The sequence below is a fragment of the Copadichromis virginalis genome, linkage group LG20, assembly GCF_057382275.1.
Source record: "Copadichromis virginalis isolate Kocher_CV1m ecotype Utaka linkage group LG20, C_Virginalis_male_GT1.1, whole genome shotgun sequence".
Taxonomy (NCBI): Eukaryota; Metazoa; Chordata; class Actinopteri; order Cichliformes; family Cichlidae; genus Copadichromis; species Copadichromis virginalis.
Genome location: NC_140637.1, coordinates 34,357,537 through 34,381,943, shown reverse-complemented (window position 1 = coordinate 34,381,943; position 24,407 = coordinate 34,357,537). Strand labels below are relative to the sequence as shown.

At 45.1% G+C, this 24,407-nt stretch overlaps 2 protein-coding genes and 1 long non-coding RNA gene across 6 annotated transcripts in view; 2 read left to right on the top strand and 1 right to left on the bottom strand.

Annotated features, from left to right (window-relative positions):
* The window catches only part of dnajc5ab (DnaJ (Hsp40) homolog, subfamily C, member 5ab), a 21,263-nt gene extending 19,605 nt beyond the window's left edge, over positions 1-1,658 (top strand). Inside the window, exon 5 of the mRNA XM_085443420.1 lies at positions 1-1,658. This exon is cut by the window's left edge and continues 997 nt beyond it. The gene's annotated coding sequence lies outside the window, so the exon portion shown is untranslated.
* A 4,998-nt stretch (positions 1,659-6,656) lies between these two features.
* trim101 (tripartite motif containing 101) lies at positions 6,657-23,929 on the top strand. 4 transcript variants are annotated; one of them, XM_085444176.1, is made up of 12 exons: positions 6,657-8,089; positions 9,940-10,146; positions 12,434-12,603; positions 12,690-12,870; positions 13,040-13,135; positions 16,566-16,643; positions 17,298-17,453; positions 17,529-17,551; positions 17,652-17,776; positions 18,745-18,989; positions 20,297-20,426; positions 21,483-23,929. In XM_085444176.1, exons 2-11 carry the CDS (start codon positions 9,964-9,966, stop codon positions 20,381-20,383), a joined length of 1,344 nt encoding a protein of 447 aa, XP_085300302.1. In that variant the 5' UTR covers positions 6,657-8,089; positions 9,940-9,963; the 3' UTR covers positions 20,384-20,426; positions 21,483-23,929. The 4 variants fall into 4 exon arrangements, with proteins under 4 accessions (XP_085300302.1, XP_085300303.1, XP_085300304.1 ...); XM_085444177.1 differs by having other exon boundaries at positions 6,657-8,101; XM_085444178.1 differs by lacking the exon at positions 6,657-8,089 and having other exon boundaries at positions 8,110-10,146; positions 18,772-18,989.
* LOC146685286 (uncharacterized) lies at positions 13,060-15,485 on the bottom strand. The gene is made up of 4 exons (XR_014917203.1): positions 15,369-15,485; positions 13,660-13,874; positions 13,449-13,526; positions 13,060-13,119 (listed from the first exon to the last, which is right to left on the bottom strand). It is a non-coding gene; the product is annotated as an uncharacterized LOC146685286 (long non-coding RNA).
* Positions 23,930-24,407: the final 478 nt, after the last annotated feature.

Here is a 24,407-nt window from a genome sequence, read left to right as displayed (position 1 = left end):
TGGATTTGTCCCTTCAGAGTCGGCGTATTAACAATATAAACCTGAGCCTACAGTCGCGCACACACGAGCACTGAGATGAAAACCAGCCCAAAGCCGCGGTGATAAAACATGAGACACCAACGGCTCTGGCTGCCGGGCTGGAGTCTGCATACACTCGGCTTTAACATCACTCGGGATTCTTTGTTTGTGCAGATGTTAGCAGCATAATGCAGATGTTTCTGTCAGTCTGCACTTCCCCAGCACACGCCTGGTAATTCTGACCACTCCGCCATTTTCCTCCATCAGCTGATTGCCATGAGAATAAAAACTTTGCTTAGTTTTTAATTTTTTCTGCCTGCCGTGCTGATCACTGAAGAACTTTTGTAATGCGAGTAACAGCGTACTAGTAACTGTAATGTGATTACAGTAACGTGTTGCACAAACACTGAGCAACCACAGCGTCCCCATGAAAACAGAGATCAGGGGAGAGCACGCCATCAAACAAGGAGTCACGTTTCCATCAGAGAGCGCCGAGCACGCAGTTACCAAATTGGTAAATCCAATGATGAATCGTCACGGACAGCACACACAGCGGGATGGCTCTCTTCCACTCAGTTACTTTTTAGTCTAAGAGTAATCAGACTACTGTAGTTCTCAGCAGTAATTAAGCTCCAGTTTCCTCCTCCGAGCTTCGTCCCTCCTCCTCCTCCTCCCTTCATGTTTATGGTCTTCCACAGGTGAAGGATTGAGGCGCTGTGTGTCTGCGTGCACACTGATCGAGCCCCGTGTTTGTTGTAGTTTAGTGTGCGGAGGTAGCGATGCTGTACATGTGGTGTAAGTTTAGACCTCACCGTTCTTCCCTCTGTCTCTAGGTTTGCTTTTCCTTCTTTTTATTAATGGTGTTGATGAAGGGACGCTTTCACATCCAAAGTCTTATTATTGTTCAGACAAGCAGTTTTCTAGCAGAACAATCAGTTTGTACCAATCACACAAGTTTTATTTTGTAGGCTTTTATTTGTCACAGAAGTTTCCTGTTAGTTCGTGTCTGTAGATTGATTTTTGTAAAAACAAAAAACAAAGAAAAAAGACGACGTTGAACCAAACGGGCTAAATTTCTTCACCACATCTCGATGCTCGATCAGACACTCGTTGATGTCCATATGTATCGATGCTAGCGGCCGAGTCGACTCCTGACTGGTCTGAGCCAAACTGCAGATCCGTGAAAATCAGAGGTTTTATTTTCCCAAACACGTTTAAGTTGCTGTGTTCCTGTTTTCACATTGACCCCATCGCTGGGTTAAAAAGGCTTCTGAATGAGCTTCGGTGAAACCTGCAGACACCTCGTTACCTGATTGGCTGACCAAACCTGGAGTCGGCACATTTCCATCATCGAATAATGAAACCGATGTATGTAAGAAGATAGCAGCCACATGGTGATAATAATGATGCATTATTTAATTTATTTTGATTTTCTGATCTTTGTAATGATTGATGAACTAGCCGCTGTGAGGAGGATGTAGACATCTTTAGATGTGAACCGTTCTGATGGCGAGGTGACAAATGGCAGACGTGCTGTACATACACACAGAGACGTAGAGGTTTGTGTTTGTAGCGTGGACGTTTGCCTGAAACGACTATCTGATGTACTGTTGTAAAATAAATGTTTCTGATGCTTCGGAGCCTCTTTGTGTTTAATCTACCACTGTAATCTGTAATCCACACATTGTATCAGAAGTCGTTACTTTATTCTCAAAGAGTACCACTCTAGTTGTAAGAAAGAGGTAGGATGCAGCCTTAGCCTTACTAGCTGAAGGCTTTCAGGGAGTTTTTAGGACTTCCTGATAATAATGAATTACAGTCGTCCAGCCTGGAAGTAATAAATGCATGAACTAGTTTTTCAGCATCACTCTGAGACAGGATATTTTTAATTTTAGAGATGTTGCACAAATGGAAGAACGCAGTCTTACATATTTGTTTAATATGTGCGTTGAAGGACATGTCCTGGTCAAAAATGACTCCAAGGTTCCTCACAGTGTTACTGGAGGCCAAGGTAATGCCATCCAGAGGAAGAATCTGGTTAGATACCATATTTCTAAGATTTTCAGGGCCGAGTACAATAACCTCAGTTTGATCTGAACTAAGAAGCAGAAAGTTAGCGGCCATCCAGGTCTTTATGTCTTTAAGACATTCCTGCAGTTTAACTCATTGGTGTGTGTTATCTGGCTTCATGGACAGATAGAGCTGGGTGTCATCTGCATAGCAGTGTAAATGTATGCTATGTCTTCTAATGATGCTGCCTAAGGGAAGCATGTATAATGTAAACAGAATTGGTCCTAGCACTGAACCCTGTGGAACTCCATAATTAACCTCAGTGTGTGAAGAGGACTCTCCATTTACATGCACAAACTGGAGTCTATTAGATAGATATGATACAAACCACTGCAGCGCAGTACCTGTAATACCTACAGCATGTTCTAATCGCTCTAATAGGATATTATGGTCGACAGTATCGAACGCTGCACTGAGGTCTAGCAGGACAAGCACAGAGATGAGTCCACCGTCAGAGGCCATAAGAAGATCATTTGTAACCTTCACTAAAGCTGTTTCTGTGCTGTGCTGAGCTCTGAAACCTGACTGAAACTCTTCAAATAAACCTCTGCAGATGATCTGTTAGCTGTTTGACAGCTACTCTTTCAAGGATGTTTGATATGAAAGGAAGGTTGGAGATTGGCCTATAATTAGCTAAGACTGCTGGGTCTAGAGATGCTTTTTGAGTAAAGGTGTAACTACAGCTAGCTTGAAGGCCTGTGGTACATAGCTGATTATTAGAGATAGGTTGATCATATTTAAGATTGAAGAATTAATTACGACCAGAGTCGTACGTAGTGAGGAGGTAAAATTATTAACAAGATGATCGACCTCTGTTAGCGTTCAGATAGCTGCTCTGCTCTGTGTTGGTACAGGGCATTGAAGATGATAACAGTGGGTGGATTATATTCTTAAACTTAGTTACAGCGCTTTCAGAAAGACATCTACTGTGATGAAGTCTACTCTCCACTGCTCTAACCAATTTGTGGCTGGTCAAAACTAACAACTGACATCAAATCAAATCAAAATGTATTTATATAGCACATATTAAAAACAACAGTGTTGACCATAGTGCTTCACAGTCAATAAAAACATGAGACAGTTAAAACAAACAATAGAAGAGGACAACAAACAATAGGTAACAACGCAACAAGCTAAAACAGCAAACTAGACAGAATCAAAAGCCAAAGTAAAAAAAATAAGTTTTAAGACGTAATTTAAAAGACTGGATAGACTCGGCAGTGCGAATATGAACGGGGAGGTTATTCCAGAGTCTGGGTGCCACGGATGCAAAGGCCCGGTTGCCTCTCGACTTCATTCGAGTCCTAGGTTGTGCTAGGAGCCTATGGTTGGATGATCTAAGTGCCCTGTTGGGATTGTATGAATGGAGTAAATCAGAAAGATAACTGGGCGCTAAATTATTCAAAATATTAAAAGTGAACAAAAGAATTTTAAAATCTATACGATATTTAACAGGGAGCCAATGTAATTTGGCTAAAATTGGAGTTATGTGTTCATGAATTCTCGTACCTGTTAAAAGACGCGCAGCTGCATTTTGAATTAACTGGAGCCGGCAAAGAGAGGAGTGTTGGAGGCCCGAGTAGAGGGAGTTACAGTAGTCCAATCTGGATGTAATAAATGCGTGGATAAGCTTTTCAAGATCTTTTAAAGGAAGGAACGGCTTTGCTTTGGAAATCTGACGCAACTGGTAAAAGCTGTTTTTTACCACAGTGGACACCTGTTTCTCGAGTTTAAAAGAGCCATCCAGGAACAGTGGACGAAAGATGGCTAGCGAGAGGGCCTAGGGCGTCAGCTAACTGGTCTAGCGGAGTGTGACTACCAAAGACTATGATTTCAGTCTTATTCTCGTTCAATGTAAGAAAATTATGTGATAACCAAATTTTTACTTCATGCAAACAGTTGAACAGAGGTTGCAAAGAAGCAGACACATCGGATTTCAAAGGTAAATAAATCTGGATATCATCGGCATAACAGTGAAAGGAGATGTTATGTTTTCTAAAAATTAATCCCAACGTCAACATGTACAAAGAGAAGAGAGCAGGACCGAGCGCGGACCCTTGAGGCACACCACAATAAATAGGGGCAGAAGCCGAGGAGTGTTGCCCCATAGCAACAGAGAACGACCTCTCTGAGAGATAGGATTTAAACCAAGATAAAACCGTACCTTTGAGACCAACAACATGTTCCACTCTTGATAGAAGAATGTTGTGGTTAACCGTGTCAAAAGCAGCAGACAGGTCAAGTAAAACTAAGACCACAGAATATCCAGAGTCAACAGTTAAAAGAAGATCATTAAAAACTCTAAGTAAGGCTGTCTCTGTGCTGTGGCGAGGTTTCAAACCAGACTGAAACTTGTCATTAATACCATTTGCATCTAAAAAGGCCTGAAGTTGTTTTAGAACTACCTTTTCCAATATTTTGGAAATAAAAGGGAGTTTGGAGATCGGCCTGTAGTTAGTGAGAGCATTAGGGTCAAGATTTTTCTTTTTCATAATAGGTTGCACAACAGCATGCTTAAAGACAGACGGTACACAACCTGATGACAATGATGCATTCAGCAGAGATAAGATACAAGGACCAATAACATGTAAAGCTTCCTTAAAGAAACGAGAAGGAAGAATATCATGCGGGGAACCAGAGATTTTGAGATGATCAATTATATCTTTTAAAGCAGAATAAGACACTGGCTCAAACTGTTGAAAGACAGTCAAGCATTCAGGAGCTGGAACTGGGTCTAAAACTGATGATGGATGAGATGGATGAGAAGCCCTTAGAGCTGAGATTTTATCAGAGAAATACTTTAAGAATTTATCACAAAGAGCAGGGGAGGCATCCCTATAAGTGGTAGTGCAAGGGTTTATCACAGAGTTAAAAGTATTAAAAAGAGCTCGGGGGTTGTGCCTATTAGTCATAATAATGCTAGACAAAAAGGCAGATTTGGCAGCTTTAACAGACTTTTGATACTTAGACAATTATGGAGGATGTCCAGAGAGACGTGGAGTTTGTCTTTCCTCCATTTTCTTTCAGCACGACGACATTCACGCCTAAGGGCGCGAGTAGTATCATTTAGCCAGGGTTGTTTAATCCTCAGAGGTGCCACAGAATTAAGGATGTCAGCGCATGTAGTATAAAATAGTTTAGCAAGCTCATCCGCTGATAAAACCCCATTACAGTTAGCATCAGAGAGGGGAGAGTCAAGGAAAGCATCAATGAAGTGGGCGATTGACTGGGAGTTAATCGTGCGCGATTGCCGCACAGGACCATCACTGTTCAAACCCACATCGCTCGCTACAGTATTAAACAAAACCGGAAAGTGATCTGAAATCCCAAAGTCCTCTATGTCCGTGATGCAAATATCCAGACCATAAGACCAAATCAAGTATATGACCTTTAGTGTGAGTTGGTTCACTTACCCACTGGGTGAGATTGAGGGTGCTAATAAGAGCGAGGAAATCCTTAGCTAGCGAACTGTCCTCACAGCAAACATGAATGTTGAAGTCACCAACAATTAATATACGGTCATAACGTAGCACTAGGCTCCCCAGTAGATCAGCAAATTCTGGAAGAAAATCCTTAATAAGTTTCGGGGGACGATACACCACAGCGCAGAGGATGGAGGGGACGCAGTTCACTTCCAATAACTGCACCTCGAAACTGCGGTACAGAACAGGTGGCAGCTGCCGACATCGAAGTTTGTTTTTAAAAACTGAAGCTAGCCCTCCACCTCTTCCAGTGGTCCGGGGTGAGCTAATAAAAGCTTGGTCAGGTAGGAGCAGCTCCGAGAAGGGAAAAAGTTCGCCGTAGCGAAGCCAAGTTTCCGTCAGGAATAAGAAATCCAGTCCCGACGATAGAATAAGGTCATTTAAAATAAAAGTCTTATTCGTCAGTGACCTTGTATTTAATAAGGCCATACGGAGAGTGGTCACACTGTTACTGGTAGGAGAACGCCGCAGCAGGTGAAGGTTGCCGAGATTCACGCCTCCTCTGGAGGACCGCACCCAGCACCGACCGGGTGGAAGATCAGCTGGGAGGTTCAGGTAACCATAAGGTCCGACAGGGCGAATCCAGCGATGACAGAACAGTCTGAAGTTAGCATGGTCTCGGAGGGCAGAAATACATGACAAAATGTTTGTAGAATAGCGATCATTTATTGCAACATAGGACTTTAAAAGGGCCTTGATACGAACACGGATGCCGCCACGTTTACCCCTTCTCCGTGAACATTTCCTTTGAGAGAAGGTAGATGGTAAGTGGCGGAGGTAATCAGGAAAGTCCTTCGAAAGCGGAGGAGGATCGTCAGATCTCCATTTAAAATCTTGTGTCTGGTAGTCCAAAGGCCGGAGATTCAAAAGAGTTTGGCGATCATAGACAAGTAACGTGGAGACATCAGGGCAGCACATAGAGAGAAGGACAATAAACAACAAACAAAAACGGAGGAGACGGCTTGCCGTGAACACTGGCGCCATCTTGTTATGTAAAATGGGCCTTAACATCCACCAAGGCAGGAAGAAGTGCCTCAGCGAGCTGAGAAAGGGGCCTGGCATTGACACATACTTTTTAAGAAGTCAAGAGGCAGGAGAATCCCCACAGTCCTCAGGGCATCAGCACCCCGTTCGAAGTTCATTGTCGTACAGACCCTCCCATAGTTTTCAGATTGGAACTCCAGTAGCAGTTCCCAGTCTACAGTTTAGCAATCTACACTCAGTATTAGATTCTAGCCCAGCCGGCCATTTAATATCAGCCCCTAGCTTGGAGTTTAGCCACCAAATGCTAGCAACACACTTGTGTACAGATGTAAGCCAGCTAGTGAGCTTCTCTGACTCACTGACTCGTATCATACTCCTTTCACAAAGTTTTACAGCCTCCCCCAGAGCATTATCATTCCCAACGTGTAACATACGGACGATTCGTCACATTCGTTGGTATGTTTATATTATTCTAATACGGTAAAATATATTTGTCCTACAGCGGCCACCATAGCTAGGATTATGCACTTCAGTTGGGTAGAAGACAGAACTCTGCTGACATCTAGTGGTGAGGTTTAACACGCTGTATCTCAAGTATTGTAGAAGAAGAGTGTGGAGACAATAAAGATGCATTTAAGCTTAACTACTGAATTACAGTGATGAGATTTAATTATTATATAATAACTGATCCTGTGTGAGGAATAAAATGTAGTCTGGTTTAGAAGTGTGCAGTGCTGGGTTCCCTTTCATAGAATAATATTATCAAGATGTGTCAGTACCAAAGTGGTCAGCAGGAGGTGCTGTTGTGTCAGACTGAACAACAAAAAAGCTAAAAACCCAAACTGCTGCGAGTGTTTCGCTGTTTCAGTCTCACAGGCTTACCAGCCGGGTGCCGGAGCTCTGAAACAAATGATTTTCACAGTAGCACACCTGAACTGCCCCGCCAACATGACCTCACTCCCAAAAAAAAACAGAGAGCCCTTCAAAATAAAGGCCCACATAGGAGACGGTTAACTGTTGAGGATAAACGCTGTAATCTGACAGCCATTCTCAAACACTTACATCAGACAGATATTGTAAACTAGCAGATAAAAGCTGTACTGATGTATTGTTTTCCTCTGTGACCTGTTTGTGAAATACTGCTTCAGATCTAAAACTTTAAAAGGTCGAAGCAGAAAACCAGAGCTGAAGGATCAGGCTGAGCTGGCTGTTCCAGCACGGCCAGGGCTTAATCTGTCCACATACCAGCCTCCTCATATGGAAAGTGTGTGTGTGTGTGTGTGTGTGTGTGTGTGTGTGTGTGTGAGAGAGGCTGAAACCTGACGCCCCCTCAGGTCAGCCCCCCTCCACACTTTTCTGCAGATGGTGAGGAAGTACAAGCAGACTCAGAGAACAGGACAGTTTTGGTGAGGAAGACGTCTGGACTCTTTCTCGCGGGACACATTTGGAGTCTCTGAAGAGAAGAGCTCACGAACCGTCTGACCTCCGGCCGTCTCTGGGTGGGTACTCGCAGCACCAACCGGACGACGGCAGAGGTAAAACATCCAGTGAGTCTTTGACAATCCATCTGAAGTATCAAGAGGACCACTTCATGCTAGTGGCTGCCTCTGTTTAGGAAACTGTGTGCATCACTTAGAGCAGAGTTTCCAAAGTGTGGGGCCCATCCCTTAGGGGGGCGCAGAGCCATTGCAGGGGGGGGGTATGAAAAGAAAAAAGTAAAAGAACGCTTGGACGCTGCTAGCATAACGGTTTTGATGAGGCGCCCACACAAACGCAATCAGGAGATGAAGCATCGCTGAATGTTTCCAAACCAACTTCATTCTGAGCCAAAGACGAGAAAATATGGTGAAGCAAATCTGCCCTTTGGCTTCACCTGCACAGGTGCTGAGGTAGGTCTCCCTGCAGGGTTGGTTTTCCCTGCATCAGGAGCAGCGCTGGGCTCTTCAAATCACAGACAAACAGGATCCCACAGCTGTTTATGTTTTTGAACCCATTTTGCACAGAGAGGCATTTTTTGAAAAATGTATTGATGCAATGTTGAACATTATTACACAGGAAAAACAACATGTAAAATAATCACAGCGTGACGCCTCTGCCTTTGTAAGCGGAGGGACAGTAACTGCGTGTAAACCTGCAGACAGTCAGATTAACAGTATTTTGTCGCTATCTGCCATTCTGCTATTCATCTCATGTAAACAATAACGTGGCCAAAAAATCTCCGTTTACGGTGATTCGAAACGTTTACGTGGACGAAACAGCTGCGTGTTCAAAAATACTCGTGTAGGTGCGGACGCAGCGTAAAAGAGTTAGTAGTTTGTTTTATTACTACCTGTAATTTATTGCAGTTTACTTGCATTTGCTTAATTGTTTGCTAAATGTTTGAGGTGAAATAAACTGCAATGCGGCAAAATATGGGTGTGTGTGGTTGGAGGATGTGTTTGTGCGGGGGGGGGGGCATTTTTCCTGGGGCCTAGCAAAAGAGGTTTGGGAGCCACTGACTTAGAGAGTTCCTGAGTTTGACAGCCTGAACTCTTCCACCTGCGGCAGATACGCAGGAGTTTGTTTCCTGTCTCTTTCTCGTGGCGCAGCTGTGGGGTCTCTCCATCATCACCTCCGCACTCGTCAGCCTCGTTAAACTGAACCACAACTCAAACTGTGTTGAGGAATGGGCTCTGAGTCGGGTGTTTGTGTTGTGACCGTATGCATGGAGCTGCAGACAAACACAGCATTTCGATTGGCTTCTTTTCCCTAAAGTCCGCACAGCTGACTGAGAGGTGCACAGGTCTGCGTGAACTTCAGAGCCGAAGGGGAAACCTGCAGTCTGAGCTCGTGTGTTCACAGGTGTCCCAACCGCGATACTAAATGAATTATTAATAATTGCATTAAGTCTGATTCAGAGTCTCATCTGTCACCTTATAAGAATGAATCTCCTGTCAGTGTAGCAAAGGCATCGCGCCTCTATTTTGAAAGGCTGCCAAAACCAGTCCAAACAGTGTGAATAACAAGGCTGGACAGATGTTAACGATGGATGATTTTAAATGATCATCCCATGAATCAGCACAGCTGCCAAACACTTGTCACTTTGCACAAACAGGGTCGTTCACAATTAACAGCCGCCTCACAGTCGGGGTCATGCAGCCATCTTGAATTTTGTTTCATCAGCAGGCTGATTAGAAGAGCAGATGTGCAGATGTTGGTACATGTTCCGCTTCTCTCTTAGAAAAACTGCAGATTTAAGTTTCACATCTTAGACCCCGAGGTTACGTCCACCTTTTAACTACAGTCTGTGTGTGTGTGTCTGTGTGAGTCACTGGTGCTGCTTCACAAACGTCACAGCTTTGTGTCTTTGCTGATGTGAAGTGAGTGTTTGTACTGCTTCTACCAGGAGGTGAAGCTCGGCGGAGCGCCCATGTCGCTGTCAGCTGACCTGAGCTGCCTGCAGGGCAGCAGAGGCGCCGAGCGCGAGGTGGCGCTGACCACGCTGGAGAAACAGCTGATCTGCCCCATCTGCCTGGAGATCTTCAACAAACCCGTCGTCATCCTGCCGTGCGAGCACAACCTGTGCAGGAAGTGTGCCAACGAGCTCTACCAGGTCTCTCTCTCTCTCTCTCTCTCACACACACACACACACACACACACACACACACACACACACACACACACACACACACACACACACGTGGTGTGCGGACAGATTAAGTGGATTATCTGTGGCTAAACTGGGACATGTGGATGTTTAACTGGTTTGCTCACGGAGGCACCACAAAGTCAGCTGTCATGAACACATTCACTGTTATTGTTCTGTGTGTGTGTGTGTGTGTGTGAGTGAGCACAGCACAGACACACACAAGTAACCAAGTAAAGATGGCCACAGTGATGTCACAGGTTGGTGAGCGCTCGAAGCTCCCCCCTCATACAGAGGTTACCTGTCCATCACTGTGTAGCCCCGCCCTAATCCTCCTCCACTACCTGCTCCTCTCTGACTCTAACAGGACCATCATTTCTAAAATGAACTTCCTTTTTGTTCACTCACACCTGAAACCATGAACCAATCAGGAAAGACTTCAGGCGATCGTGGCTCAAGAGTTGGGAGTTCGTCTTGTAATCGGAAGGTTGCCGGTTCGAGCCCCGGCTCCGACAGTCTCGGTCGTTGTGTCCTTGGGCGAGACACTTCACCCGTAGCCTACTGGTGGTGGTCAGAGGGCCCGGTGGCGCCAGTGTCCGGCAGCCTCTGTCAGTGCGCCCCAGGGTGGCTGTGGCTACAACGTAGCTGCCATCACCAGTGTGTGAATGTGTGGATGTGCGAAGCACTTTGGGGTCCTTAGGGACGAGTAAAGCGCTTTACAAATACAGGGCGTCCGTCTTGTCACAGACCGCAGCTGCCCTCTGCTGGACATTACAGAGAAGGTGTATTGTAAACACAGCGTGTGCCCTGCAGAGCCTTCTCCCCCAGCAGTTCCTCCACTCGCACATCCAGGAGCATCAACATCTACACTGCTGCCATTTTTCTTATTTCACTGTCTGTGTATGAAGATATGACTCCAAATGTGCAACATGGTAATGAAACCTGCTGCTGCCTCACATCTGCGAACATTTTCACGTAAATCAGAGCCGTGCTAATGTTGACCTCCTCCGGTGCTCCAGCCTGAAGACAGAGGAGGGGAGGGGGGAACAAACGCTGTGATGGTAAAGGAGGAGCAGAGCGAAGGTTTATGGAGGACAGGCAGAAGGTTATGTTACAGAGGAAGATGCTGGGATAGGAGGAGGTGGAGCTAAATCTCAGGGCTGGGTGTCGTCACTGATTTCTAGAATCGATTCGATTGGAATCGGGGGAATTTTGCCTCAGACAGTCAGAAATATTATAATTCTGATCACGCATCAGCACATTTCCATATTTTTGCATCTATAAAAAGGAAGCTGACACTTGTGAGACTTTGTCACAGGTGTGACCATCACAGCAGACGCCTTTGTGTCAAAGTAACTGAGGATAAAACAGAAAAACATGGAGGTGGTTTTCCTGGTCTGGGATTTATACAAATATTCTGCAGTAGATCAAAAACGAAAGAAAACCATTAATCAACATGTGAACATGACCTGATGCTGCTGACGTGAAGCAGAGCAACGTTACGGAGGTTTGATTACAGACACAGCTGAGAGTTTTGCTCCTCGTCATCATTTTAAAAAGTTTACATCTCTTCAGTCTTGAACCGCAGAAAGGAGACTTCCTTGTTGGAAGTCAGCACATAACAGTAGACTGGTGGGTAACAAGCCAGTGAAAATGCAGAAACAGATCTGTAGATGGGAAGCTGTTCACTGAGACACAGAGCTGTGCATTACGTGTGATGGAAGCAAAACAGAAAAGCTAAGAGGCAATTCATGAGAAAGTGAACTGCGAAGCGTAGTTTGGATCTTCTTTTGCTTGGTTGTGTCAACTTTGCTTGGAGAGAGATGAAACCTTCAGCTCAGAATCTAGCACAAAACAACCGAGCACAGACTCCAGCTGTGAGCTGAGAGCTGAGAATGAAACTGAAGGTTGCTGAAATCCGGAGAACGGAGTGCAGACGTGGAGCTGTGATCACAGTAAAGCAGTGAGGAAGGACACAGGTGGGCACAGGTAAGCCGGGGCTGGCAACAACAACAGGAAGTAAAACCACAATAAGACAGACCGCCAAAGTAAAACTGGAGGTGACCAAGCACAGCTAACAGTACAGCAGATACACAAAGATCACGTAGCGAGGATCATTTCTGTCACTTTGATGTTGTGTGTTCGGGCTGTGTTGTGTGATGGGAGGCTCGGCCGCTGTTTGCCGCCCGGTTTGTGCGTCACGATGGCGTTCGGGGTTAAGCTGGCATTTTGGTTTCTTGCTTCCTGTGTGCAGCCGTCTCTGTTCCACGCTCGGACCACCATGTCGGTGAACAGCGGGCGTTTCCGCTGTCCGTCCTGCAGACAAGAAGTGCTGCTGGACCGCCACGGCGTCTACGGCCTTCAGCGAAACCTGCTGGTGGAGAACATCATCGACATCTACAAAGAGGAAATCAACAGCACCAGGTTGAGTCACAGCCAGGTGATGTCTGACGACAGGTGATTAAAGCAGAGACGCGGTGTTTAACCACTTCCTGTGTGTTCACCTCCAGGCCCCTCCCTCCGCCTTCACCTCCACCTCCTGCTCATTCAACATGCTCCGACCACGAGGGAGAAAAGGTGAACATCTACTGCCTCACCTGTCAGGTTCCCACCTGCTCGCTCTGCAAAGTCTTCGGGGCCCATCAGTCCTGCGAGGTGGCTCCTCTGAGCGCCATCTACCAGCAGCAGAAGGTACTGCAGTGACCTGCTGCCTGCGTTATTATTGTTATTAGGCGCTTAAATAAATGATCTCTGTGTTTGTGTGTCCGGCTCACACTGTTGCTCAGCTCTCACAGCTGTTTTCTGCTGAATGACCTGCAGCTGTTACCACCTCATGCAGTCACTTCCTTCTGTTCTCCAGGACCAGCTGCGCGAAGGCGTCGCCTCTCTGAGGGCGTTCAGCGACAAAGTCCAGACTGTGATCAATGAGCTGGAGGAGACCTGCAGACACATAGAGGTGTGTGATGTCAGCGATAACCAATAAACAACAATAACATTCATTGTAGAAGTCTTGTGATTGGCAGCTCAGTTCACAGTGTTAGAAACAGTCTGAGCTATGAGACGGTCACGGTTTGCCTTTCAGCATCCGCACGCAGGAGTAGCAGTGGCGTGTTTCTGTTGGGGGGCAGGTAGGGGCACAGATAGTGTTAAAAAAAGTCTATCAACTGTTAACCATAATGCAATAACCCTATAACCCTAATAACTCTTATTAGAATGAGATTTTAAAGGCTGTCAATATTAGTCTATAAGTAAGACTGGAGGTTCAATACCATGTGGATGGCCCGGTGTCGTACATGATGTTTCAAAAGGCACCGCATCCTGGTTATCTGGTGGATCATGAACAGGTGCTGGGATAATATCAAAAGATTACATTTCATTAAATAATGTTACGATTTGGGGTTGGCAGTGTATTGTTTTAGTGTAACAATAAAAAAACATGTTATTTAAAACAGGATTTTGTTTTACTTTCCAGTTACGTACCACAATACAAATATTAGGATTTGTCCCCTATGGATCGGTTGAACATCCCTTCCTTGCATTTTCCTTCTTCGTTCTCTCTCACACACCTTCATTTGTAGAACTAACAGGTGACAATGATGACTGCGGACATTGTTCTCTGCTTCTGGGTGTATTTTAGCCTTCTTAAGGAAGAAATCTTTTCATTCTTCCTGTTCTTTTATCTCTACTGGTTGGCTCTGAAGTAATAAAGCAAAAACTTGTGTTACAAACAACAACTTTCCTGATGACCTTGACTAGAAGTCAGGGATGTCAACTTCCGGCCCTCGTGGACCCTATCCTGCACGTTTTAGATGTTTCCTATCCGGTTGTTCAGTCTGACGTCACTAGCCGTGTCTGGGCCTAAACTCCGCTGCAGGTCCATATATCAAACGATCACTGTGGCATTACTGAGAGTTAAAAACTGTCTAAAGTCTTTCATCTTTAATAAAATGATCAGCGTTCTGCTCTACCAGGTGTAACAATTGAGTTTAACATCCAGGCATCCATGAAAACGGAATTTATGACATTTAACGGAGTTAGAAGTTAGCAGGGAGTTAGCTCGCTAGCTTCTATCTAAATACAATATAGCATGTCCTGACTGCGGGGTTTTGGAAACAAATTAAAACGTACAGCTCTGTTATCACTTCCAGCATAAATGAAGACAGAAAACTAAACAGCAGTGACGTTTGTAGGGTTACTGAAGTTGGGCTAGCTGCTATATAATGATGTGCTACGTGACCGCTAGCGACACAGCTATGTTAGCATAATATAAACAAGCTAACTTTTTCCACTGGATAAAAGTTAACGTGAGTGTTCTCGGTGGTCAGGAACAAATGTAATCGCATGGCAGGATGCTGTAAAAGGACCAAACTTCAGCCAGGAGAACAACTGAGATAATCCATCCACAATACGAGGTTAGTCATTCATATACTGCTGCATGGGCTGGGCTGTAGTTACATCCTAAGGTTTTAAAAACTGAGCTTAAATAAATGATTAGTGGTAATAAAAGCCGAGGGAGGTCACCAGGGATCACTGACTGTTTTAGGAGCTTTTTGAGATCAAATAGAAGAAAATACAAAACATTAAACATGTTAACAACACAAAAGCCATATTAAACGCAGACTACTTTAGGCCCGGAAGTAGGATTCGTCGCGTCATCACTGAACAACCGGATACCAACAGAGCCAGTTCAAATCAAACAATCCCCAAACACCTACGTGTTTGTAAATGATCCTTTAAATCAGCTGTGTTGAAGTCTGGAAACATCTGGAACCGGGAGGACCAGAACTGCACATCCCTGCACTGAACATGGCACAGGGGTGATTCACTCTATTCATAACATGGAGCTGGCAGATAGGATCAGTAATGAGAGAAATTAGCTGGACCGCACGGTGCAGTGTAAGTGCTGCCTCATGGTAAACTTTGGTAATATTGATGTATACAGAACACTGGCTGATGATACAGTCAGCTGGCATGGTGACGCTGCCAGTGTTAACCTGCAACCAAACCTGCAGCTCCACACAGCAATGCTACGACTTGGATTGTATCTTATAACTCATAACTCTTATGCTAGCTCCCCCAGCAGCCGACTGTCTCAAATATGCGACGGCTGCAATAATTCTTCAAGTGTTATTTTTTCCTTGGGATTCTAATTTAAGTTTACTAAACTCAACAAACTTAATATTACTTACTGGGACATTTATTCTCTCCTCATTTTCTTTCGCTGAAAAATTATTTTCCGCGGTGTCTCTTTCGTGCTTGGTTCTCCTTCCTTTGCTAACCTGATGCTCATAGTGCAGAAGCCAATGCTGCATTCATCCGAGTTTCACGGTGAAAACATAATCGTACATTGGCTATTTGATTGAATTTTATTGTTTTAGCTTCGGGGTGGCACCTGGGTGGCCAGTCTGGTTGGGGAGGTGACCTGTGCCCCCCCAGGCCACCCCGCTGGACACACCACTGCTGAGTAGCCAGTTAACAATGAAAGTTTGTTTACAATCTCTTCACCGAGTGTATTTACAAGCTGTGCGGGGATAGTGCTATATACAAGACGTGAGGGGGGCAGACCTCCAGGAATCTGGGGAAAAGAGGATCACACACACGCTCCTCCCTCTCTCTCAGCTTTGTGACCAGTCGCTCCTTCCACACACTGCTCCTGGAACAATGCGATGGTCCGAGGAATCTCGATACAAACAAATGCACGTTAATATTCTGCACACGGGCACGAGAAACTTTGGCTTGAACTTGTTACTGACGGGAGTTTAACAACGATCCAGCGCCAAACAGCAGACCTCTCCCCTCTTCAATACCGGCTGGTCCTGATGAGGTCCAGGTGTTTCCAATACAGGGAGGCGTGGGCCGAGGGCGTGAACCCACCATGATGTCCGCCCCAGCAAAACAGGAGAGAGAGAGAGAGCGAACATAATGACCAGCTCCTTGCTGATCCCGCAGGTCGTCACAGGGACGTGTTTCATGACACCTTTGCTCATCTCTTCACTTTGTCAATTCAGCAGATGGCCCCGCCCCTCCCTGAGCCTGGTTCTGCCGGAGGTTTCTTCCAAAGGTTTTTCCTTCCCGCTGTCGCCAAAGTGCTGCTCACAGGGGGTCATATGATTGTTGGTGTTTCTATGTATTATTGCAGGGTCTACCTTACAATATAAAGCACCTTGAGGCGACTGCTGTTGTGATTTCGAGCTCCTCAGACTGCAGCTGCAGAACATCTGCACAAAAGCTGCTCGTTAACACGTGCACACACATCACGATCCAGTTATTGAGCATGTGATGAAGCAGAGTCTGCACGAAGATGAATTCAAAAGTGTCAGGAGTCCATGAAAGAGCCTCGTGGTTTATCTGCGTCAGACCTGACTGACTGTGTCGTTGCTCCTCAGGAGAACTGCAGCATTCAGAAACAGAGCGTGTGCGAGAAGTTCAACCGCATGTTCTCCATCCTGGAGGAAAGACAGAAGGTCAGAGTTCAGCCCTCGTCCTCAGTGACGTCGGGACTTTAAAATATAAATGTGTGCCGTGCGCGTAGGTTTCCTGTTTTATTTTGGTAGTCCCGTGTTGCTTGTGCTTTGTCTTCAGTCTGACTTCCTGCCCTGTGGCAGTGTCTGCTGTGTGTCCCTGTGTCTCCTTTCCCTGGTTACCCTCAGTGTGTCTGCATGAGGAGTGAGCTTCCTGTTTGGACTTTGCACCAATAAAAGTACGTTTTTGTTTTTGAAAGCTGCAGACCCAATCAGACGACTGCAACCTCACAAAGTCCTTCTTCTTTTACTTGGTTGCCTCCATCGCTGCTTCTGTTTCAGCAGGAAGCTTCAGTTCCCTGACGTCACTCTGTAAACGATGTGAGCAGGAAACAGATTTTACAGTCCCAAGCAGAAAGAAGCAGTCGCTGTTTTGTCACCGCACAGAGACCCGCCTGCTGCTCTGTCGTGTCTTCGTCTGAGGGACGTAATCAGGATAACGTCCTTCGGATGAGGACACGTGTCCTCAAACACGTTGCAGCCTCTGCGGTGAATGTTCTTGCGCCTGCTGTCTGTTTGTGACAGAAAGCTCTGTACCACGTCTTGTTTGAACACGATGGTCACGCCTCATAGTGTTTCTTTTTACTGTGATCGAAGGCGATGGCGCAGCGAATCAGCTCTGAGCAAGAGGAGAAGACGGGCCACGCGCGGGCGCTGGTGCGTTGCCATGATGACAGCATGGCAGCCAACAGCAGGCTGGCGGAGAGCGCCGCGAGCAGCATGGAAGAGCCCAACATGGCCGCCTTTGTTCAGGTGAGCGACTCCCGTTTCCTGTGTGCGGCGGTGACGAGTCTGACTCGGCTCATTTGTCTCCTCCTCCTCTTTCAGAGTTCAGCAGAGATGATCACAAAGTGAGTGACGGGAAATATTCTTCACGCCTTCCTTCACTTCGTCAGCATTAACCAACCTTCTTTTGCTTCCTATACCTCCTCGCGTCCTCGCCATCCTCAGGGTGAAGGCGGCGAGTGCCTCGGGTCCGTCCGAGACGCTGAGACCAAGTTACGAGCGCCTGAGTCGTTACAGGGTTAACTTCAGCGAGCAGGAGAGGGCGCTGAAGAGCATCGACTTCATCAAAGGTTCGACTCGTTCGGCTCATTTCCACCTCCCCAACCCGACACAGGGCAGCTCTGCATGACACGAAGGCTACAATAAGCCATCTTTATATGATCCTGCAGCGCTTCCTGTTTAGCTCCTCCCACTTTAAAGTGCCTTTCCTCTGATTGGTTTAAATGCTGTGGGTGTGGCTTCTGTTTGGAGCACATTACTGCACAATGAGCTGGTTATGGGTTGTTGTTGGAGTAACCTCACAGCAGCCGTGTTATCGGTCAGAGGATCCGCAGTGTGCGACGCCATGTTGGCACCAACACTCTGAGGATGCAGGAGGTCAGCTGTCATCAGTGATACCTGCCCAGGTGCTTCCCTGTGATCATCGTAACACAGATGTCTTCAGCTGCAGCGGGTTACCAAACTAATCAGGTTGTAGTGTTTTATCTCCACAATACAGACACGTGCTTTAATTTAACGTCCCCTCCTGAAGAAGCAGGGCGAGGGGCGGCGCCTTCACATGTAGGTGTAGTAGGCGCCAAGCTTGGTCCTGGAGGTCCTGAGCAGAGGCAGAATAACTCACAGTGAAGCTGCTGCAGAGCATCAGGAGCCACGTCAAGAATTCAAACAATAATGACGACGAGCATGAAGGACTGCAGCTGCAGACGAACTAGTGTGAGCAGTATTCATTGGTCCAGCTCTCAGCCGTTAGACGTGGGCGTGCATGTTAAAGGTCACTTCTATAAAACCCCGCCCATTTTTAAGTCTTTGTTCATTTCTGTTCATGCTCAGATTTTCTGAAATCTTCTAAAATTCAGAAAATGGAGCGATGCAGGAGAGAAAACAAAAATGAATTGAATGAAAAGTCGTGGAGTAAAAGAATGAAGCAGCAAATACATTATGAATAAATAAACATGTTTACATCACTGCATTATTCGTGTTGCATTTACATCAGTTCATCTCATTATTTCCTTTGTGATGTTGGCTCCTCCTCCCTCAGCATCATGGTTTTGTGATATCTCTCCAGTCGTGAAGGATGTTCCTGAAGAACCAGAGCCAAAAGAACCCAAAGATTCTTTGATCCAGAACACAGAACCAAACGGCAACCAGCAGGCCGCAGAGGAGGTTTCAGAGCAGGAGACTCCTGAGCTGGACTCGGGTCATATCACGGAGGGAGAGGAGGAAGCCGCCGCCGAGCTAGCTAAAGAGGGCGGCGAACGGCAGGAGGGAATGAGCACACAGCAGGTAGAGTATCACACCTGCTTTAAAGACGCTCACCTTTACATTTGATTGTAAACTACTCAGAATTTCTCTAACATATAATCTAATGAAAGAGTCCATCAGTAGCCTCAGAGCTGCCAACAGAGCTGAGGGTCGGCTGTGAGACATGAAGGTTGTCCAAATATGGTCACTTCCTGAAACAAAACCAACATGGTGGCAATTGAAACATTACCAATGAGGCTTCAAAATGCTACAAACCGTGAACAGCTGGACCTCACTGAGTCTGTGTTCGTCTTTTGTATACAGGGTTTGCAGGAAATGCATGTTTTACTAAGAGAACATTTGCAGGTCTCCAAAACCATCACGGAGGGATAAACACAGCGAGTGGTTAAACATGTGGCTGTAACTGTCTTCACCTGTCAGTGTGAGGGGATGGATGAAGAGGAGGAGGAGGATGCTGACTTTTACCCCGGCTGGTGCACAGCTGGCTTGAGCCCCTCAGCTCCTGGACAAACCCTGCCGGAGGTCCATCGATGCATCAGCGAGGACGGGTTCACTTCATGCTGCTGGGGTCAAATCTCCTCCCACAAGGCTGCCTATCTGTCCTCCATGAGTCCCCATCTGCTCTCATATCTGCTCAAAAAATCCAGCAGAAGAACCTCAGAGCGAGGAGGAGGAGGAGGTGCAGGGCTGGGCGTACCTGTCCGAGGCCGCTGAGGAGCAGCTGAACGAGGCCGAAGGAAAGGGAAGCAAAGGATGCTCGTCACTGGTGCCGGCGCAGTGAGCTCAGGGTGAGGCTGGGGAGGAGCGAGGAGGATGAAGCTGTGAGGAAGGAGAAGCGTCACACGGAGAGCAGAGACGGCGAGTTTGGAGCGTCGAAAGGAAGAGAGGACGACGAGAAGAAACCCAAAGGCTCTGACGTCACCGTGGAGACGAGAGGTGCTGAAGACGCCCGTTCTCAGGTCAGTGTCATCCTTCGTCATCATCATGGACCAGGCTCTGCACGCTGCTCCCACCCACAGATATGGCTCCACCTCCACAGCTGCTTCTTCTTCTCTTTTTATTCGTTTTGTTTCTGCGAGCCGAGCGTGATGCCGGGCGCCGGCGCAGCCTGCAGGCTCAGACATCAGTTTAAATATGGAAAAGGGAATAATCAGAGCTTTAACCCTCCATGTACGGGAGCAGGAGGGAAGCACAGCTACACCTGAATGAACAGGTGGAGACGTCCCACCTGAGCCGCTCAGCCGGCTCGTTAGAGTTAGCAAATAATCCACCGCATCTCACCTCCATCCTCTTCCTCATCCCTCCTCCACCCTCCTCTCCACCTGCAGGCTGTCACACTGTTCTTCTACCTGCTCGCCCTCCTGGTCATCCTGCAGAGGGCGTGGGCTTACGTCGGCTGCTTTATTTGCACATAAACGCCCCACGGAGCCGCACGAACATCACTGCCGCACAGCTCAGGTATGCTCACCTGCGGCATGCTTTTATTGTGAAAAGCATGTGACTCAGAATACTTTTATTTTAAAAGGATAAAAACAGCTTTTCTAGGATCCTTTTGGTCAGACTACATTAAAGATGAATTAATCTTTACTTTTAGACGATCACTGATGCGTTTTATTATAAACATAATAATTCTGCTTCTTACAGAAAACACTTTAAACTCACAGCGACTACAAATAAATGAAATCAGGTTACAGTCAGTCGAATTTGTTTTTAAAGCGAGCACTGATTGTCTAAAAAAATCTATAATAATAAAATTATTTGAACTTTATTCTTTTTTATTTTACTTTTTTTTTTACCCCCATACTACTATCACTGTTACCGCAGTACTTATACTATTAATACTCTTACTGTGTGGTACTGAGTGGAGCACAGGAGCGTGGTGGGACTGGACAAACTTACAGTGCAGACAAGGAGCGGAGACTCAGCTCTGCTGACACCCTGTGGTCGGTCTGTGTAATGACAGTTTTAATTCTCTGTAGTATAAATATGGAAGCATTATCACTGTTTTATTCAGGCTTTATTAAAGCATAATATTATATCATTCATGATAAACATTTCCATTTATTAAATATGTAAATTTCTCTCCCACCACACGTCTGTCATTAACGTTGCTCTAAAATTGAATTCATAATAATCATCTGAAACATGTCTTTGGGCCAGTTTGCTTAAGCTCTGCGGACACTTGATTTAATATAAAGAAAAGCTGTTTATAATTATGTAAAAGTTCATTCATGCAGATTAAAATACAATAATGCAACATTCTGTAATCGTGACATCAGAGCGAGAGGAAATAAAGACCAACCAAATCCAGCAGGAAGTCAGTTTGGAAATAGAAAGGTCAAAGGTCACCATTTTGAACATCAGGACAGGATTTAAAATAGTTTGGAGCAAACAGGAAGTTTATCTCAGGTATGAGACACCAGGTGAGCTTCCAGGTGACGTCTTGGTCGTCTCTGCGTGTTAGAGAGCCAAATCCGTTTTAACCATCTTTTAATCTGAAATCTTAATCTGCAGGATTCAGGAGACTCGTACTGCTCACGCTCACCTCCACCTGCTGTCCCTCCAGGAGGGAGACCCACGGCCCCCGCATCGCTGCCTCCACCTCCTCCACTTCCTCCTCATCTGCCCAGTTTTTCTCCTGGCTGAGCCCCACCCACAACAAGAGTTAGGCGGTGGGTGGATGGTTGGGGGGGATTCCTCTGAGAGATGTTTGGTTGTTTGGGCTCTTATTTTGAAATTGTGCCTGAGAAATTACATTTTTGGGCTCGTTTTTGTAGAAAGTGTGACAGACGATCGCTGACCTGACAGGAAGTGAAAGCAGAGAAATAACGAGGTTCACAGGCCGAGGAGGCGTGATACATTTATGTGCGTGTGTCGTGATGATGATGATGATGCTTCTCACATATTCATTGTTGATTTTTAAATAATAATTTTTCTGATGCTGATTTTGTTTCATGACTGACTCATTCAGTCTTTGGACACTTTGAGTTTCTGCGTGTTTTGTCAGTGATGCCTGAGATTAGGGACAAAACAGGTTTTAATTTTCTAAAAAATATTTTTGATTTTTCAAAATCATATTTACATATAATTGTTACACTATAAGTTTTGGCCGTCTCACCATGTTTTGGTCTCCCAGGTGTAACATTTTTTAATAATTTATGTTTTTGCTGGAGAAGTGCAACGTTTTTGTCAACACCATCAGACACAAAGAAATGCAAAATATATATTTTAAATAAAGTGTTTCAGCTAGTTTGACTTTTAGCAGCTTCTCTGTTCTACTGTTTATGCTTTCAAACTAATTATACCACATTTAAAAGTAAGATTGTTTGGCTTTTTGTTATTAGAGTTACAGTTGTACATATTTTCAGAAGCTTGTATTTAATCTCTATAAGAAACAATCATATTTAGCAGCATGAAAATTACACATTTATTGAGAAAATTAACTTTTTTTATTGGAATATCATGAGGGAGCAAAACATATGGTTCTTCAAAAGGGAAAAATAAACAAAAACCCAGAATTTTGGAGTTGATAAGGTGTTGACGGTGGAAGCGTTGGGAAGGTTACTTTTCAAATGTATTCCACTACAGATTACAGATTACATGCCCTGTGGCTGTGACGCAGTTTTATCACAAAGTTGTGCCATAAATGAAATTAAAACAAAAAAACTCACCATGGCATGTGTATCGAACAGGAAGTGGTAAAGGGGTCCTCAGAGTGTAAGCTGCCCACAATCATTCCTGATTTTTTTGTACTTTTTTAAAAATCTGATGGTGTTGACAAAAACTCTGGACACGATTTTAATCACTTAAAATATGCAAAAATAAATTTCAGGTGTACATTTTGATATTAAATAAGGTATTGACTTAAATACTTAGTGACTTGATGTTTCATTTTACATTACTGTTCATTTTTCTCTCTGTTTTAATATCATCACACCTGCTTGTGGACAGTGGATTTTTAGGGTACTGGTAATGTATTGTACCATTTAAAGTAAATATATATGCATAACAAAACACAAAGTCATACTTTTGTTGTGTAAACATTGCCTTGGTTTGTCTCTTAGTCAGCTGGGTTAACACTTGTGTGCATATTTTTAACCCCAAAATCGGGTTTTATCGGCGGACGTGTTTTGTCCCTTATCTCAAGAATCACTGAAATCCACGGACGTGGTGTTTGCGCGTGTGTCATGAGGGCGTCTCGCAGGTTTAAAAATCACATCGGTCAGATTTCTGAGGCTGGAGACGCTGTGCGTGCTGCGAAGAGCTGCTCTGCATTTCCATTCACAGATAAACACAAAGTGTCAAACCAAAGTATTTCAGCAGCATTTTGCAGCTGTGCTGAGGAGAAACCACTTCCTGTTTGGATGACTGCCCTTTAAAAATAAAAGCACACCTGCCTTAAAGCGCCAATCAGAGCTCAGCAGACCTGTCACACTCTCTGACGGTGTGTTTTTAGGTTTACACACAAACACGTCAATGTGACGTTTTTGTGTTTCTGCTGCTGTAAAATGTGTCGTCATGATTTAAAAACACGTTGGTCTAAAGTAAATCTGTCACCTGTGCTCCTGGAGTCCACGCAGAGGCCCACTCACAGCCGGGTTTCTGCCACAGCTAACAGTAATGCTAATTATTAAAACATTGTTTCTGTGTGTTATAGTAGGTCTTACAATATAAAAGCACCTGAGGCATCTGTTGTTGTGATTTGTTGTTTCTGTAACAGGTAACCCACGAGCACGCACAAGCTCTGAAAAATATTCATCAATATTATTTTTGATTAAGGTGCTAAATTACATTTATTTACACAAATATGCATTTGAGAGGTTGAATGTAGTGACTGCTCTCAGACGTGCGAGGTGCTCGCTCATGTTTGTGACTAAAGTCAGTAGTTCAGTTTGAAATTCATCGCTCCTGTTTAAAGAGGCACGACTCACTATATTAAATATATATGAAATTAAAATGAATGTTTGTCTTTTATTGTTTTTATGACAGGTGTGCAGTGAATCTGATAAGCACTGTACCTGTGTGTGTGTCATAGATAATCTCAGAACAGCTGAGTAACAAACCGAGAAGAAACATCTGCTTACTCTTCACGTCGAGAACATCTGTGCACTGTGATGTAGAGATGCAAGCCGGAGTTAGAACAGGCCTGGGCTGTACCTTCATGTTTGTACCACAGGACGCAGCAGTGAGTCAGGGTGACCTTTATTTAGCAGGTAAAAGCATAGCAGCATCCGGAGGAAACGCGGCTAAAATAAACGAATAAAATAAAAAACCTGCTGATGCCGTGTCGCCCCCTGCAGGTCAAAGTTTACAGTGGGTTGTTACAAAAAACACCTTTAACCAGAGTGATGACACACCTCAGTGTGATTGGTTCACTGTGTTTCTGCCAGTTTGGAAATGTAACGTGTAATCTGTTCTTCAGAATTGTACTCGGACTGT

Coding starts and splice junctions, on each gene's coding strand:
- trim101 (XM_085444176.1), top strand. CDS start 9,964: ATGTCGCTGTCAGCTGACCTGAGCTGCCTGCAGGGCAGCAGAGGCGCC. Junction 16,644..17,297: donor TCCTGGAGGAAAGACAGAAG/GTCAGAGTTCAG, acceptor CTGTGATCGAAG/GCGATGGCGCAGCGAATCAG. Junction 17,454..17,528: donor ACATGGCCGCCTTTGTTCAG/GTGAGCGACTCC, acceptor CTCCTCTTTCAG/AGTTCAGCAGAGATGATCAC.